General features: G+C 50.6%; 1 protein-coding gene across 2 annotated transcripts in view; it reads right to left on the reverse strand.

The window, feature by feature from the left end:
• Positions 1–19392, reverse strand: part of unc-5 — a 568549-nt gene that overhangs the window by 50062 nt on the left and 499095 nt on the right. For both annotated transcript variants that reach the window (XM_071695362.1, XM_071695363.1), the window contains exons 5-6: positions 7438–7597; positions 6190–6314 (exon numbers count right to left, since the gene is read on the reverse strand). In XM_071695362.1, coding sequence (XP_071551463.1) covers positions 6190–6314; positions 7438–7597 — 285 coding nt within the window. The remainder of the gene's footprint in view (positions 1–6189; positions 6315–7437; positions 7598–19392) is intronic.

Below are 19392 nucleotides of genomic sequence, written 5' to 3' on the forward strand. Positions count from 1 at the left end.
CTCTCATTCAGAGGGAGAGTGGGGGAAGAAGAGGAGGAAAGTGAGAGATAATGAGGGTAAGTGAGAAGTGTGGCAGGAGGCGGCAGGCCAAGAGGGAGTACGACCACAGACTAGACAGCTACAGGAGTAGGCTGCAGAACGCTACAGCAGCACTGTGGTACCTACATGGCGCAACGGAGATCTTCAGGACGCAAGAGAGAAGCTGAGCGCTGCACGGAAGACATCTGACACGACAAAAAGCTAAAGGACGCAGCGACAAGCTTCACGACAGCCACAAGCTGATGGAACAAGAGTAGGGGAGCACTGGACGCAATAGGAACCTACGTGGAGGAAAAAAATAAAAGGAAGAGAGGATATGAACAGATGAAAGTATTTGAAACAAAAGCGTGTAGATGCTATTGACAGACACAGACAAACACGTAATGTCGCCACGGCCTACATACCAAAGCCCAAGACCGCAGTCGGACGTGCTAGTACTTTACTCCCTCATCTTATGATGAGGATGGAGGGCAATCCTTTTCATCCTCTCCCGACGATGCCACCTCCTCTGCGGATGCCACATTATGTAATGCGAGGTTATCGCCGTGCCACAAAATACACCACCTTCTCGAAGGCTTGAGGAAGGAGTGGACATTCGTCAGGTGTTCGCCATACAGCATCTGCGCTCCTGCTGCTGCCTACCATAATACCAGACGCCATTTCCTTGGTCCTGACGTTGCTGAGGGGGGGGAGGAAGAAGGTGTTTATGTTTGCCAGCCATCAACCATTCAACACGCGGGGCACGCCACGGCCTCTGACGCTGCTATGATCACACCTGTTGACAAGTTGCCTCTCCGAGCCCCTGAGAGCGGAAGGGTCAGGTAGGCTTGAGCGAGGTCCTGGGGGAGGCATCAGTGCCGGCACCGTCAGCCACAGGGACGGCATCGCTGATGGCTTTGTGGCACTCTGGCTTGCTCAAGGTGAGGCGCAGGTTACCCCCCCCCCTTTTTTTTTCCTCGCCACAGACAACAGATACGGAAGTCTGACTGTATAACGAAAAAAGACAGAGGTGTCGACTGGTTGTTCAATACTACCGTACACAGAACAATGTCTGGGGTGTATAAAGGCCTGTATGTCAGCATGATGTCCACCTCTCAACTAAACAAACAAGTCTTCTTTAGCAAACAAAAAAAAATGTTGGTTCCTCATCGTAAAGAAGATGAGGAAAAAATATGTAAACCTGTCGATTAACAGTGTGGACGAAAGGAAACAAACCAAACTGAGACGTGGCTAAGACGCAAGAGGCGAGCGCACCTTGCCTGCCAGCCAGTTGGACACCACACACCCAGGCGAGAGGACTGTCCCCCTCTACCACGTCCTCCTCTGACCTCTCACGCTGCCACTGGGCTAATGAACTCATCGCCACATTCGGGAGACGGCATCACGCTCTTTTTCCCGAGGGTAATCCTGTTTCCCTGGCGAAACAATGAAGAAAAAGTCAATATTCGCCAATCGCCGCGCAACAAGACGCTCGTCTGAGATTGACGCCCCAAATTGGTCTTATCACCCTGCCTCCGCCAGCAGGAGTGGGGGATTACGTCACTCAGCCACCAGGGAGGAAGAGAGGGAGGGCAGAGGGAGGAAGGATAAGCAGTCAATATGATGAACTGTAAGGGGAAAAAATGACGATGATAAGGAGAAAAAAGAAGAGGAGGAGGAGGAGGAGGAGGATGGAGACTAGCCGAAGGCGGGAAACACGGAAGGACGGGAGGACGATGAAGAGAGTGTGAAGCGAACGTCAAGCGAAACAAAGGCAGCCGAAAAAGGAAGGGAGTGAGCTGGGGATAATGGCGAACACCCGGGATGATGGATCCTGCAATATGACGGAGACGCTGTATAAGGCCCGAGGACTCGGCCACCGCTACTACAGCAGATTTACGACCCACGATAATGGCAAACACCGACACAACTACCAATAAATATTTTAACCGCGTCTTTGACACGGGAGTAAACCAACTTCTGTTAAGAACGGAGATCTGTGCCAGGAGACCACGCCAGTCCGGTTGGCTGAACACTGCTTGTCAAGGACTCGAGAACAACACGTAAAGTCGGCTCGTATTAAAGTCAATCACGCGTGTGTCTTGCATCGCCGATCGGTAACACAGTCGACCGCGATTACCAGAGATCTACATGATCCAAGAACCAGGACGTTATCCGTCAATATCTGTTTATTATTTCCTAATGAGGCAGGAGAGGGGGCTCGCCCTTCGCATGGTGTTCCCTAGGGACGTTCCCGTCGCCGGCCTGAGAGCACCATCCCCACCCTACCGAAAGCCACACCCCTGACCAGATCGAGTCAAGGGGGCACATCTCTCACGACCCGCGCCAGGTATGAGACATAACACGGGCCAGACTCAGCCCACATCTCTTGTGTTATATTAACCACCTTACGTTGCTTTCGGCCGCCATTTTCTAATCCCCCTCTCCTCCCTCCCTGCCCTGCAGTGAGGTCTGTGATCAATCAAGTCGACGAGTAATTGGTTCGCCAGGCTGTTGGCTGCTGCGGCCTTCCTACCTGCACAGCCAGTGTCCTGAGAACTTGTCTCTGCACCCTGACTACAACATTCCACCACCACCACCACCGTCTTATGGTTAGGAACACCGTGTGTGTGTGTGTGTGTGTGGCAGAGATGTATGTGTCACATGATAGGTGACAGGTCTATGTATGAATAATATCCATGCACGAGTGGCAGCTACCCATGTATTACCAGTGACTATGTATGACTGGCAGCTACTTACGTAGCACCAGTGCATATATGTATATGACTGGTAGGTCACCACGTATCACCTGCACGTGTGCATGACTGGTACCTGTCCAAGTATCACGAACACCTGTGTACGACTGGTAGCTGCCTGTGTATCGCAACTGCCTAACCCGAAGAGTTACGACTACTAGTACAAACTACAACTAATGATAACGTCTATCAAGGAAAACATCAAGCGTAATGCGACGCTCAGGCAGAATCGGGGTGGAGAGAGAGAGAGAGAGAGAGAGAGAGAGAGAGAGAGAGAGAGAGAGAGAGAGAGAGAGAGAGAGAGAGAGAGAGAGAGAGAGAGAGAGAGAGAGAGATGGGGGGGTACCACAGGGTGTGATGTTGGGGGTGGAGGGGATCCCCAGGGGCGCCGCCACTCAAATGACACGCGCCGCCACTCGCCCGGGCGAGAAAGATTCACTCTCTGGGGGATCCCCTGCTCCATCACCTGTCTGGTGACGCCTGCCACCCGCCGCTGTCGTTGGGGACAACGCTCATGCTGCGCCTCCGGTGACGCCTGCCACCCGCCGCCGCTGGTGACGCACACTGCTCGCCGCCGCCGCTGAGGATAACGCTCATGCTGCGCCTCCGGTGACGCCTGCCACCCGCCGCCGCTGGTGACGCACACAGCTCTCCGCCGCCGCTGAGGATAACGCTCATGCTGCGCCTCTAGCGACGCCTTCCACATGCCGCTGAGGATGGCGCTCATGCTGCGCCTCTAGTGACGCCTGCCACTTGCCGCTGGGGATGGCGCTCATGCTGCGCCTCTAGTGACGCCTGCCACTTGCCGCTGAGGATGGCGCTCATGCTGCGCCTCTAGTGACGCCTGCCACTTGCCGCCACCGCCGCTGGGCACAACGCTCATGCTGCGCCTCTAGCGACGCCTTCCACCTGCCGCTGAGGATGGCGCTCATGCTGCGCCTCTAGCGACGCCTTCCACCTGCCGCAGAGGATAACGCTCATGCTGCGCCTCTAGCGACGCCTTCCACCTGCCGCTGAGGATGGCGCTCATGCTGCGCCTCTAGTGACGCCTGCCACTTGCCGCCACCGCCGCTGGGCACAACGCTCATGCTGCGCCTCTAGCGACGCCTTCCACCTGCCGCTGAGGATGGCGCTCATGCTGCGCTTCTAGCGACGCCTGCCACGGGTGAGGGGAAACTCCTCGGGAACTAAGACCAGACATCCCTCACTCCAGCAAAATTACAAAACGAGATAAGAAATGTACACGGCCTTACCGCACGCTCAGTACTGGACCACATGACCCACACTGACACTCGGGATGGGCAGAATGTGATCGACATGGCTTCTCTGGCAACATATCGTGTCTTACTAATTCGCTCACTTCTTTCAATGATGTAGACAGCATATGAGATGAAAAGAGATAACAGCCTGTGTCGTCATCCGCTCGATTTCCAAAAGGCCTCGAGAAAAGGTCCAAGGAAAAAAAAAGTGTTACTTAAAATCTCACGTTGATGATACTGAAACGTGCAGATGGATGACTGATCAGCTCATCAGCACATAACAACGAGTGGTATTACATGATAAAGCATCAGAAGGGAAGGCTATTTGAAGACTTTAATAGAACCGTTCAAGGCAATGATATACTCATAACACCAATATAGACGCAAAGTTCGAGGTAGAAAGAGATCCTGTCACAAGGAAGAATACGCTAAAGCTTAGGTGGCTAAGGCTTTCACGGTCGTTGTATGGAAATTCTTCTTTACATATATGGCTGCTTAAAACTGGTATAAACTGCCACCCCTTGCCGTAAATACCCAAACAATAGACTCGTTCGAGAAAGACTGGACGATTCTTACCATTCCCTCGTCTGACTGACAGAAACGAAAAAAAGGATCATAAAATCCTTTATAGCCTAACAGGTATTTTTCAAACTGTTTGTTCCACGTATCGACGAATAACGACGGAAGAAAGAGAGAGAGAGAGAGAGAGAGAGAGAGAGAGAGAGAGAGAGAGAGAGAGAGAGAGAGAGAGAGAGAGAGAGAGAGAGAGAGAGAGAGAAGACGAGGAAGGGGGAGGCTGGGGTGAGTCATATGCTGGAGCTACACTCAGCGGGCTCGCCAGCCCTGAGTGGCTGGCATCCGTACAAGGAAGAGGGATGATGACAGCTAATGGGCGCTGTCACTGACGACTGTCTATCTTCTGGCGCATCCCTTGGGCGCTACAGCTACGGCCCTCGTCACCCACGCTCCCGCTGCCTGTAGCGCCGGCGCGTCGTGGAACGATGTGCGAATGATGTTCAAGTGCAAGGGCCGTGCTTCGTGATGCTCGCCGATCCCACTAAGGTTCGACAAGAGGCAAGGTACTTCCTTGCCTTGGGCTGCGCAAGCCCTAACATCATGCGTCCAGACGTGGCCACCAGCAATGAACAGCGACGTGTGCACGGTGCACAGCCGCCAAGCGAAGATCCTGTTCATTCTTTGTCGTCGTGATCCGGGCGTCAGGTTTCTACTCCTGCTGGGTGTTCGGTGACCTGCTTCACTGGTGGTGCATCGGGCGTCATGTTACCGCTCCTGCTGGGTGTCCTGTGACCTGTTGAGCTGGCACACGCGCACATAACCCCCCCTGGCAACATGGGGTGCCATGTCCTCCTCCAGCATGCCCTCCTTCCCCTAAAAACCAATCTGATGAATGACTGCTGACACACACAGGACATTAAAGTAATTTCTCACAGCTGCCTCCACGCTTGAAATATTTTTCCAGTGTCACAAATCGCCATGAATAAGGATGAAGGACCGTGAAACCCACTCTGAATAATCTGTTTTAACCTATTAGGCCAAAGAGCATAAACCATCCACCACAAGTGATCCTCATTAACCCTCACACAGAGAAACAAGGGAGTGGCTTTCAAATAAACACTACAAACAGATGAGTATATAACATATGGAGTCACCCTCACACACACACACACACACACACACACAAACAAACAAAAATATCTCTGTAACTGCAGCCATTACCATTAATGGTTTGAGGAGATTTATGTATCCCCTTCACATCCTGGATCAGCACTTATTCATCTTGGGAGACGTCCTGTGTGCTGCCACCTCGCGGTGCCCTCCAAGGTGGCAGGCTTGGCCCGAACACTTGTTACATACCTTTGCCACCATGATTAACGGAAGAGTCCTTCGACGATCCCTGTCTTGGAGGTGCAACTGTGGTTCAAGAATGGTGGGTGCGACCTACAACAAGCAAGAAGTACTTGCAGCACACCGAACACAAAACTCCACGCACTGACGTAGCAGCGATGACGGACTGAGGTAAATGGTGAACGGTTCTCACCATCACTACAACTATGAAGGTGTCCGGGTCATGCAAGTCCAACATCGGACTGTCCAAGCACGGACGCAGAACACCCTAACAATCTGCAAGGACTCACCGTAGACTTTGAGAACGGCGGGGTCGGAGACTCTCTTCGCTGCCACATTCTCCGCGACGCAGGTGTAGTTGCCCGAGTCCCCAGGCCTGGCCGAGAGGATCAGCAGGGAGCCCTCCGACGAAATCCTGTGACCAAACAGACGCAGCCAGGTTAAATGATGAAGTTATCGAGAGAGAGAGAGAGAGGAGAGAGAGAGAGAGAGAGAGAGAGAGAGAGAGAGAGAGAGAGAGAGAGAGAGAGAGAGAGAGAGAGAGAGAGAGAGAGAGAGAGAGAGAGAGAGGTGAATGGGAGAGACATAAGGAGGAGGAGGAGGAGGAGGAGGAGGAAAGAGATAATGACGATGGTGAGGAGGAAAAGGAGAAAGAAGGAAAGGGCAGAGGTGATCATACACGTAACAGATATTAGAGTACTTATAAAATACATAACTGTATATATCAACGTGACAAGCCGATCAAGTGTTTTCAATCAAACTTTACCATGACGGAAAAAAAAAAAAAAATACAGACACATGCATAAGACATCATGAGGTTTACGGACAACAACCATCACAGTGACCCTAAAGAATGTAGCCACGAGAGACGCCAGTCCATCTTCCAGGACGCCCTCTCACCTGACGTGCCCCGTAAGTTGTCATCTCCGCGTCCGTGACTACTGGTCCCTCTGTTGCTGCTGCTTCTGAGCACGACGGTTACTTCTCCCTACCTTATTTCCGCCTGTGACTTTACCTTGCCCCTTGCATAGCCGCCATGAGTGCATCAGTTCACTGCAGATAAGGTTCAGGAGGCTAACGCCACCGAAAACACTCTGCATCGCTACTGGCAACACCTCCGACACATCCTTTCCTAAACTTATCCGTTGTAGTAGAGACGCCTCACTCACATCACTGCAAATGCCGATGCACTGTCCTCCTAACTAGACCCCCAACTATGAGCATCTTCATTGTATTGGATGTTCAATAAAGCACATCTGGGATCTAACTGTCACAAAACTCGACAACAACTCACCTGCAGGAGTTCCTTTTGTCCCTCATTCAGCACCTAAACTGTACCAATACAGCAGCGCGACTTCGCTATTATATGTCTGCCACGATCTACTCCAGTAAATCGTTTAAACGTGCCATAAATTACAGCACTGTTGACGTCATTCAGAGAGAGCGACTTGCAGCTAAGACTGTCCGAAGAAACCACGAACTGCTGGCTACATCTCTCACACTAATGTTAAGAGGGGCTAATCCTCACAACGACTCACCTGTAGCTGTGGTTCTGGTCGAAGTCGATGGGGACGTTGTCTTTGAGCCACGTGGTAGTAGGGTGAGGGCGGCCCAGGGGCGGCAGGCAGCGAAGCTCCACCTGCTGCTCCAGAGGGACAGACTCGGAGTACGGAGGCTCCTCGAAGTACCGGCGCAGGTCTGTAATAAGAGAGCGGTGAAGGTTAATGGTGGGTGTCCGATAGGGAGGAGCGTGGTGAGAGGGTATAGGAGCAACGGAGAATAGAAGATATGAGTAAGAGGCAAAGGTAAGGTAAGGTAAGGTAAGGTAAGGTAAGGTGAGACGATACCCTAAGGTAATGGGGTAGGGGTGTCAAAGGTACAATATCCTAAGGTAACGGGGTAGTGGGTGTCAAAAGGTACTCTACAGCGGGGAGGGAGGTGTCAGGGGAGGCAGGTGGAAAAGGGTAGGGACACTGAAATCCCTGTGAGGGGCTGACATGCTCAAGGGAGTGTGAGGGAGTCCATGACCAACATATCCAAGAGTATGACAGGCCTAGCAGTTGGAAAAGACAGCTTTCTGGGCCAGAGGAGTGACACTTGACAACTAATGAAGTGCTTGTCTCACCATGCAGTCATCACTGACCCTCATGATACCCACCGTCGGTGGCTGCCTCCCACCTACGAGAGAGAGAGAGAGAGAGAGAGAGAGAGAGAGAGAGAGAGAGAGAGAGAGAGAGAGAGAGAGAGAGAGAGAGAGAGAGAGAGAGAGAGAGAGAGAGTCTAATTGCTCGTGTTGTAAATAAGGAATTCATCACAAACTTGAATACACATATATATACATTAAAGTTATGTCGAAAACAATCACGCCGGATGTAAAATAATGGTCTCATATGCAGAATTTTACCTCCGAGCCGAAAAGGGGGAAAAAAATATACATAATCCCGCGCACACACATATATATACATACAAGCAACAGCATTAAAAGCGTACCAACGGGAAACTATATTCATCCTCCACTTTGCAGCAGGAGTCACCAAATTAATTCATATAACATTCACAAATCGTTAAGCATCACTGGGCCTAGCGTGATATGTGTAACACCCGCGATCTTGCCCCACACACACACACACACACACACACACATCACCATTCCATCGCCGTTAAAACGAACCCCCGAAGGCATCTGATGTTGATGTTTCCTACCGCTGATCACCTTCGTGGCAACACCGACCTCGCAATACATTCGCAAGTATTGGGGAAAATAAACAAAAAACAAACCCATCCATACTCAGCTTATAAATTTTCAGTTGGTTAAGGATAATGAAATGGAAAAAAAAAAAGAAGAGATAACTGATAATTCACCAGGATAATCACAGACTGTGGTCACTTTATGCTTAGATTTAACGTTACTCTTGTTTTGAAATGGCGCCACCCCCCACCCCCCCCAGCTCACTGGCTACAGACACAAGCCAACATTGAACCTCATTTAAGCACTCGATATTCAAATTACCGCCAGTCACAAACAAGATAACGATTTCAGCGCGATAAACGGTGCATTATTTATTCATTTTAATTTGGTTAATGTGCAAGGAACAGTGGCGAGAGAGAGAGAGAGAGAGAGAGAGAGAGAGAGAGAGAGAGAGAGAGAGAGAGAGAGAGAGAGAGAGAGAGAGAGAGAGGAGTGAGAGTCCGGTCAAAGGTAACGGCCAGATGGTTTTAGGTGGCAGCCTGTCCAGGAACCAAAATAAAAAGAATTAGAATTTTCTTTTCAAGTTACAGACGGACGTTTGAGCTGGTACTGCGACTGAGAGTATGGGAGAACTGAAGCTTGAGATGTGACGGAGAAGAGAGTTCTCGAAACGACACCCAGTATGGTGGAGGATGAAGCTGACTTACGCCCGACCTCGGACTAAGTGATCAGAATTGAGATGCAGCACAGACGGCATCTACGGTGGGTCAGGGATGCGGGTGGTGCTTCCAGGCCGACGAGAAGTGACTGGAAATGTGTTCTATGGTAGCGACCTGCTGGCACAGGCGAAATATAGTCCTTCAAGGTTGATTAACAGCGTTCACACGCATGACTGCTGGACTTTTTATCATCATTGCTAAAATACTTTTCTTCTGTCGGTCATAAATTCTCTTTTCTGTTCATTCTACCTTCAGTCGTTTCAAGAAGTGTCTATGTCTAGTGCTGCCTGGAATCTAACACTCCCTCCCCTTCATAATGGCCCCATTTTTGTGTTCTAAGTCTATATTACCCACATCCTCTGATTAGCTTCGTTACACCAGCCGTCTCTCCTTCCATACACCCACATGTCAGTTCCTCCCCTCCCACTCCTCACATGCCCGAGCCTCCCATCACTCCCCCACCGAGCGGTCCCCCAACATGTCAGTCCCCTTATCCTCCCCACCTGCCCCTCCTCCTGTGCCTCAGTGAGGAGCATTTTACCACGGTGCAGGAGAGCGTTCACTACGCTGCCACCTTCCCTCCCTCCCCTGTCACTTGTCTGCTTACCATCCTTCCCTCCTCCCGCCCCTTCTTTCGCCTTCCTCTCTCTCAAGTCTCTTGGCTCACCACCCTCACTACCCCCTCCTGCTTCACGTCACGACCTACCTAAATATCCACCTGCCCTCCCACCTACCTCACACACACACACACACAGAGTAGACTCAAATCTTCAGATTATTCATCCGATCTCATAGAGTACATTATTCACCATGCCTTTAAACAAGCAGACATTATTCACTTGGTCTCTCAATGAATACATCATTCATCTGATTTCTCAGTGAATATCTAAGTCATCTGGTTTCTCAGTGAGTACATTATTCATCTGGTCTCTCAATGAGCACATTATTCATCTGGTCTCTCAATGAGTACATTATTCATCTGGTCTCTCAATGAGTACATTATTCACGTGCTCTCTCAGTGAGGACTTATTCAAGACTAGAAAATCTAGCGTTAAGAAGAACGTTTGTGTTAGTTATGTGTAAGACACGGACTACGTTTGTGGACTGAATGCCAGCAGGCCATGCCTAGGTGAGGCGAAAGAAAAGACACCTTCTCCGGCCAAAGGAGTGAAACATGACAGCCAATGAAGTAATGGTTCACTGCGCCACCGTCAAAAGAGTATGAGTGGGAGAGGCAAAGAAGACACACAGATGTAGAGGGTTTCGTGACACGGCGGCCTTCCCTCCCTGTCCTCCTGCGGTCAACGCCACGCCCCACCACGCCTAAGCCATGCTTCACCATACCCACGCCACGCCAATATCCGCCACGTCCACGCCAAGTTCCGTTATTCCCATACCTCACTCCGTCATGCTCCGACACGCTGCACCTCGACATGATCCGACACACCACAACACCCCACGCCATGCTCCGACACACTGTACCACGCCATGCCACCCTACGCAATGTTCCGACACGGTACACCAGGCCCGAGCCACGCTACATACACCAGACCGATGTTACGCCCCCGCCATGCTCAGACACCCAACACCACACCCACGCCACGGCCGCAGGCACGCTCCGCCTAGTCCTTTATCCTATGCCATGATCCACCACGCCCACACTGTGGATGCATCGGACCCACACAATGTCTTACGAGTCATCTGTAGTCACCATTGCCAAGCGATACTTATGCCGGCCGCCCACATTCATTTCACCCACGTCAACTTATCCTTCTAGGGAAACGACCACACCTGGTGTGTCATCAGTTATGCTGTAGGGGCACCAGCGAAATATTCCAAGAATACAGCAGGAGTCTGGAGTATTGTGCGGCCCTTATCTCAGGGCATATCACCGCGTTAGTGGGTCCAGAGGCCGCTTTGAGCCCTGAGGAGGGGAACATGTTGTCTGGGGCCACTGCCTCCACCAGTGAAGAGTCTACAAGCAAATAAGGTGGTGCCCTCGGCAGACCTCCCCCTCCCCCAGACCTACGACAATCATCCACTGTCGACCTGAACACTCCCAGCCCTAACCCCCCATCCCAACATAGCTTCCCCGGGACCCCACACCTTCTGAAAGAAGGCTGGTCGTCAGTAGGGAGGCGTAGGAAGGGTGCTGACCATGGCAAAACTACAGCACATTGCTTCGATGGATGACGTAGCTTCAGCATAACTCTTTCTGGCGAAACAAATTGGTGTACATGTCCCCCCCAACAATGAACTGCCCTTTGAGTAACTTAAATATATGGAAGTCAGTGATCTATACGATAACAGGAACCTTTTGCAGGTCACATTACATAATGTTTCACAGTGATGAAGGACCTGTCAGGTGTTTCTATTTATCAATGATGGTTTCTAGATACCTGCAGCTTAAGCAACTTACCACCATACTGCAAGGTTATAGCCCACTAATTCACCAAGCTGTTGTTTCTCTCGTAAGACTGTACACGGACAGACCGGACTGGCTCCTCACATACATCTGAGAGTACCTCGCAAAGTTCTCTCCCGCCGGCGTCCACTTGCTTCCTGAAGGACGTGGCGGTCTCGAGAGTGGTGACGGTGGTGGCGGAGATGGTGCTCCTGGCATGGTGATGGTGGTACGGGGCTCACCTTGCTGATACAATCTATGGGGGTGTTGGTACCTACCTCCTCTGCCTCCTGGCTATACTGAAGGCTGATCACCTAAACCCACACACCGTATACCATACATCAGCATCCGCCCCCACAACTCCCCACACAACAGAACCTCCACCTTCTACCATAGAGGAAGGCTGGCTAGTGCAGCCTCCTCCACTTTCCCCTCAATATCAAATTTCGTTTTACCTCAAATGTGGAGAAGTACTTTTCCCTCAGCAAGACTGTTAACGTATGAAATGATTTACCAATTACTAAAGTAGAAAGCAGTACCAGAGATACGTTTAAGCATAGACATGATATATATTTCGCTTCAGATCCTCAGGTAAATCTAAGGTTAACAGGTTTTTTCGCTTTTAAAAATCTGTATGTGTTCCTACTCCTACCACACTAATCCATGAGTATGTGTTCTCTTCCATCATCACAAATAGCCACGTTAGGGCCCAGTGGTCTGTTACTGTCAGAATTCATTTGTATTTGTATTCATCGATTACCATTAAGAATGGGTAATTAGAATGTGTTATCCACCAATGCAAAGTCTTTCAAAATCGTTCCATACTTAGGCTTCTTGAACCACCTTATTCAAGATGAACTTTGCCATTCACGAGTGCACGGGGGGTGACATGGTCGATTAGCGGGTGGGTGATGAGATCAAGGGTCATCATTAATCAAGTCGCATATGTCCTCGACGACAACAGAGTAATAATGTCTACACCATAACAATGGCACAGACGAACCACCAGTTCCCGCACATCGTGTCCTGGATCAACGACGAGTCACAAACGAGAGAAAAGTTACTTTTTTATCTACATATCAACACAATATTTTACCGTCCCTAATAAGATGATGACAACTGTTTTAAGATGGTATATCGAAATTCCCACAGAACCTGCTTTCTACAAGATGTGTAGCCAGTCTTCTACCGCCGCTACAGTACGGACCCTACATGTCCTAAGAGCATCCACAGTTTAGAGTCGATCACTTCGAAATATTTTTCGGTCCCCGCTAGTTCTCTGCCCGTGTTCTGTTTTCTTTGCAGAGATTTGTTACACACTGCTCCGATTTTCTTCGATCCTCAGTCTTATCTACTAGACATTTCCTTACCGTTCTGACCCCAGTGGCATTTCCCTCCTCCTACAATGGCATTTATAAATGTACCCTCATAATATTTTTTTTCCCCTCCTCCACTTATCCTTTCACTTTGTCTAAGTACCCCATCAAGACGGTTTTCTTTGATGATAAACAGTCTGGTCCAGCGGCGGGCTGGGTGGAGCCCCTGTTTGGTCCCTTGTCACTGGTAGGGCTCCTCGCCACTACGATCTAACACATTAATACACGGACTGACGTCTACAGGAGATACTCGGAGGCATTCTCTCTACATTTGCAGTGTCTCACTCCACCCCGCCCTACCTCAACGCCTCTCTCTCTCTCTCTCTTCTCTCTCTCTCTCTCTTTCTCTCTCTCTCTCTCTCTCTCTCTCTCTCTCTCTCTCTCTCTCTCTCTCTCAGCACTTCACGGGCGACCTGAGACACATCCATCATCGCAGACTTTATAATGGTCAGTTCAGCCATAATGTCAGCCGCCAGGGTAATATGTATTATCTTCCATAATGATGATATTGCACCAGAGGGGCGCGGGCGGGGGGGGTAAAAAAAAAACTGCAATTAGAGGTAATGGCCAAAAGTCATTAACACCATCAATTCTCATGGAACGTGTGACTGTGTGTGGGTGTTAGGGAGGAGAGAGAGAGAGAGAGAGAGAGAGAGAGAGAGAGAGAGAGAGAGAGAGAGAGAGAGAGAGAGAGAGAGAGAGAGAGAGAGAGAGAGAGAGAGAGAGAGAGAGAGAGAGAGACATGCTATAAAAAGCACCGACCCGCAGCACGCCACCAGCGCCGCCACACTAGACGACCAATCATCCTTCCTCCTGCCGATCGCCACAATCAATTACCGCGGCGCCCTATCTCACTCCAAATGGAAGACAAGGCATCTTAATGTATGGCACTAGGAGTGTGGGCGTGAGTGCTGGGGTCGGGGAAGGCGCTGCCTCGTACCACCGCCGCCCATCATCCCCACCGTGCAGGGCTGACACTGGCTGACGTGGGGGAGTGCAGTCGTCAGCCTACGCCGCCGTCCATCATCCAGGTGTCAGCTCCCTCACTACCGCTGTCCGACGCGTCCGTCACGGGTCTTCAAACGACGGGACCGAGCTACGTTACGGGGTGTGTGTGTGTGTGTGAGCCACACCCACCTGATCCACATGTATGGTTAAATACTATGGCTGTGACCAGGCCATGTCCCAGATCTGCTGCTGCTGCTACTGTTGCTGCATGAGTCTGATGACGACGACGGTCACTAGAACTGGTGGCCAAGACCACCGACGCGGCGGCAGGACGTGCGGCGCCCTCACCACACACACACACACACACACACACACACACACACACACACACACACACACACACACACACACACACACAATATTCAAGAAATGAGGACACACGAGCATAAACCAACAACTTCACTTAAGAGAGAATATCCGTCAACGTTCTGTGTACCGAAGAGACAAGGTCGAACAACACGGCCGCAACACACACACACACACGTTCCTCTTCTTCCCACCAGCGGGAGAGAGAGCATCAGTGACTATTAACCAAACTACGGTCAAAAATATATTCTACAAGCGGCGCTCTACATTAATGGAGGCCAACCCCCTCCAGGCTGCAACAATTTAGGCAAGAGGTAACTCCTGGTGAGGCCACGAGGTAGAGAGAGAGAAAAAAAAGACAGGGGGGCTTGGGGGGGAAGTGAAGGGTAGGGGATGCTTTAAAAGGAGTTAGGGAAAGGTTAATCAGGTAATATGTCAATCAAGCGTCAGCGGCTGCCTGAACCGCCTCATTCCCTTGTCATCTCCTGTCATGTCCGGATGTAGCAGCCTCCTGTCCGGCACACAGCCTTGGTATCGTGTCATCATCTTGCACAGCCCCTCACCCTGCCCGCCCTACCGGGAGGCTCGACCCTATCTCCACAACACTGGCTAGAACCTCACCTAACCTTAAGGATGTGGAGCTCATGTATATTTCGTAGGCTCGTATCTACTCCCACATCGCCTTGGTTTGCCAAGAGGCTGCTCCGTTTCTCATCTGGTCAGTCGGGCTGTTAGAGGGAGCGTCCGGCAAAGTCTTGAAGACCCTACCCAAGATATCCTTCGAGGGTAATTGTCCAAGAAAGAAGCGAATTTCTGAAACGTGTGGACATCCGAGTCTCTACTCCTATAAGCAGTGGCCAGCACGATATGGATCCTTACCAGGATGGTGGCGTGGCGTTCCAATCTCACGTAAAGTATGAATATCAAAAACGTTTGGATATCGGCTCTTACTAATCGAAGGGATAAATATCTCTCGATACCATAAAACTGAGATATACATTGGCTGACTTGGAGGGCCAGACTGTTCTTACATCCCACATATCTATGATCTATCTATCTCTCTCTCTATCTGTCTACTATTACTGGTCAGTTCAATTTCTTCGCATGCGTAAAGTAGTCATAACAGCATCAGTCCGTCCAACCAAAGCATAAGTTGACATGGCAGGGTAAGAGACCATTCTGCATACCAGCTGACACGCTACGGGTGAAAAGAAAAATTAAGAGAAAGAGAAAAATAACGTAAAAGATATTGATACGCTTCAACAAGCCTCCTCCACGGTGGCTAGGGGAGGAGGAGGTGGACTTCCCTAGTATGTGCGTCTGTAGAGTCGTGTGTACATACGAACAGGTACGGAGTATGCCATACTCACTCAGGAACTATAAACCAGACACTAAACATGAATGGACCTTCCATTCACACACCGATGTGACTTTTTTGACTTATTTACCACACACACCCCATGGTCGGCCCTCACCTGGGGGCCTACCTCCTACACTCATGACTCAGCCAGATCCCTTCCTCACTCCTACACTCGGCCCCACACCTCCACCTCTGGCTACGACCATACTCCTTCGCACTCCTCGTTCGTCTTTCTCACTTCATCACCCATGTATACACTCTCGCTGTCAGAGCCACGAGTTACGGTCCTGCACATACGGCACTAATTCACACATCAGCCCCATACATTAACCCCGATGCTGGTACACCTCCAGCCCCGTGCACTCCCTAACTTATCGTCATAAAGATAGTGTCCTACACCTATACTCGCCTACTCCAAGCCACGCCAACACCTACACTCCCACTCTACCAAACACACATGCAGCCACTAAATCCCCTAGTAACTTTAACGAAGGCAGAGGGGCGAACATTTCAACACTGGGTGTCCATCTACAGCTGACAGCCACGTACCAACTATCACTCCTTAAAACCTGCAGCCATCAGGTGATAACGATCCTGCGGCTATCACTTCCCAGACGAGCGAGGGCCGTAACTCCCGCCAGCATCGACGAAAAATGCTGGTATTTGGAGTTGACCAAGATCGTATTCCAGACAATTCCCTTCCACCATGTTTGGCTGAAACTTGAAAAGTGTTTACTCAAATTCTTATGGTGAATGGTTAAATCTGCAATTTCCCAGTCAAACAATGGCAGTAACTTCGCTCAACATGGACGAAAATTGAGGGTACTCCAACGCGTCCGAGATCATATCGACACAGTGCCCCTTGCCTAATTTGGTCCATATCAGATGGGAGGTTATGGTGATAACAAAGAAGAGTCTTACGGGCGATCGGGCGGACGACACGTGAACACAACACCTCACTTGGGACGCCTTGCTTGCCTGGCTGAGCCGTAGGTTAATACCTGGCGAGCGAGGGTGTGAGGGCGCAGACCTGGTGGGTCCTCCTAACCGTACCAGCGTTACGCCTGATGGTATCAACACGCTCAGGAAGATGGGATCCTACCGGCCTAGGCCCCGGAAATATCCCATCTCTCTCACCACCATCCTCTCTCTCTCTCTCTCTCTCTCTCTCTCTCTCTCTCTCTCTCTCTCTCTCTCTCTCTCAGTCCTACTGCTCGGGGTCACTGGCAAGGCTCCAGAACACTGGAATAAACTACCATCAGACGGCCAAAACGTTTAAAACAATAAGCCTGTTAAAAAAAAAAAACGATGGTTTGATATGCAAAAAATTTACTTTCTTTTTTTTCTTTTACTGAGTAGCGGGTAAAGTCCTCCACCAGGGGTATCCGGCGGCTTGATCATAATGCGCTTCCCATTCATCATTTTCTAACGACGTTTCTGTATCAGTATATTCTCCGTGCGCCACGCAGCGTTTTGTCATTGTTATTTTCCTGGCGTAACGGATGGTGGGTGGGCAGGAACACCCCCCTCTCCTCTCCTTTACTGCCATTGCTCCAGCTGTAATAAACTCGGACAGACACAGCTCCGGGCCGCTAGTTTATACATGATATTACAGCAGTTTTACTGAGGTCGTTTCGTTGTTTGCCTCTGGGCACAAGGGTCCTCCCTCGCCCTTGGTCCCTCCGTGGCCAGGGTCACAAGTGGTGGCACCGCTCACACCTCTTAAGTTGGTGGTGGAGGTAGAACCACGGTCTCAACTGCTCCACGCTTGGAGATGTTTCGCCTGTGTCTTCCAGTCCTTTGTCACTTCCTCTCTGGTCTTGTAAGGTCCGCGTCCCAGTGCGGGAGCTTTCTCTGGGAGATGACTTACAACGTCGGCTTTCGTTTTGGTCGCTCTGACTGATCGTACACAGTGATCAGCATGTAAACATTACTTTCATTGTCTCCCTCTGTTTTCTACCCTACTTTTAACTGCTTTTCAATCGTCTTATCAGCTATTTCTTCTTGAACTTCTTTTACCTCCCGTTCATTCCTAGGCCTCCTCCTTCTTCACCCACTTCATCTGCTCCTCCTCCCAGGAAAGTGATTCCCTTAAGTGGCTCGGCAAACAAGGAGGTTTTATCAGGTCTGCCATCGGGCGGCGGCGGGGGTAGCCAGAGGCTGGCATCATCACTCATTTATCCTGCCTTGCCGCCGCTCCCTACACCAACCAGCGATCTCGGTCGGCCGTTCTCGTGCCTCATCCACGACAGTCCTGCTCAGGACACCTTTCCATTTTCTCATTCCCTCTGATTCACATCGTCTCCCGCGTTTGGTCAGCAAACCCCTTCGGCTCGGCCCTCGATCCAGCTTCCCCTGTGAGCACCTAGCCCACCACACTGCTGGATGTTCACGCCACTCTGCAGGATTTAACCGAGGGCTTTCCAGAAGAAATATGACATGTATTTCCCGTCATGAACGCGACCCTTCACGGTTAACAACATACCTTACGGCGATTTTGGAGTCTTGTTTCTACCTGGGACCTCACCTCACCTGAAATAATTTTGGCAGGCTAGAGACAAGCCATGTTGCTGTTCGTTTGATGAAGGTCGCGACCCACAGGCCACGTACACACTACAGGCTTGCTGAGAGGTTCCATGTGACTGGCGCAAACTGTTGCTATATCTCTGAATGGACGGGCGGCAAGGGCGTTAAGGTACGATCTCTCAGACAAAAGATCCAAACCTTGACCACACGGTCTGTTGCCAGCACCAACGCAGTGCCCCACAGTGTCCTGGCCTCCAAGGGTGTGTGGTCATGGTGCGCGGTAACGTCTTATGGTAACGGTGTTGGGTAATGGTGCAAGGATACCGCAGGAGGTCCACGGTGTTAGTTAACTGTGTAAAGTAATGGTGCAAGGTACTGATTTGCGGGAGAGGGGGATTATCCAGAATAGGTCTGGGACTCGGGGGTTATCCTGGGACAGTTTGGGGACTAGGGGTTATTTTGGGTCAGTCCTGGGACTAGGGACAATCTTGGGATAGTCCCACTCGGAGACTATTCAAGGAAAGTCCTAGAACTGAGGGCTATCCTGAGACAGCCCCAGGATTGGGGGGGTTATCAGTCCCTTGGGACAGTTCCAGGACTCAGGGCTGTCCTGGAAGACTTCCAGGAGTTTGGATTACCCTGAGATGGTCCTAGGAATAGGTACTCTCCAAGGACAGTCTGTCTCGGAACTGCTGTGGGAGGGAAAGAGCGAGGGAGGGGAAGTTGCGATGGCTACGCTAGGACAACGGCAATCATGCTGACTGTCCTTTACTGTCGGCAGCCAATGGATAAGACAGACTGTCGTCACCCTTATGTAGGAGAGGGTGCTGTCGCGTGGGGAGGGGAGGTTGTGTACCTCCCGAGGTACCGTATTAAGATATCAACACGTCAGGAGCCGCAGCTTATCAGCAGTGCCTGAAGGCGCTATTAATCAGCGAGACAGTAGTTCTTGACTCACCCTCCCAGTCCTCAACACCCGCGCATGTGTTATGTACGTCAGCATACAATGAGGTATAGGTGTGTGGGAAGAGACACAAAGCGACAAGAACAATAGGAGACGACAGTAATATGAACAGGCGTACAATACAGACAGACAGACACACAC

The sequence above is a fragment of the Panulirus ornatus genome, chromosome 58, assembly GCF_036320965.1.
Source record: "Panulirus ornatus isolate Po-2019 chromosome 58, ASM3632096v1, whole genome shotgun sequence".
NCBI classification, from domain to species: Eukaryota; Metazoa; Arthropoda; class Malacostraca; order Decapoda; family Palinuridae; genus Panulirus; species Panulirus ornatus.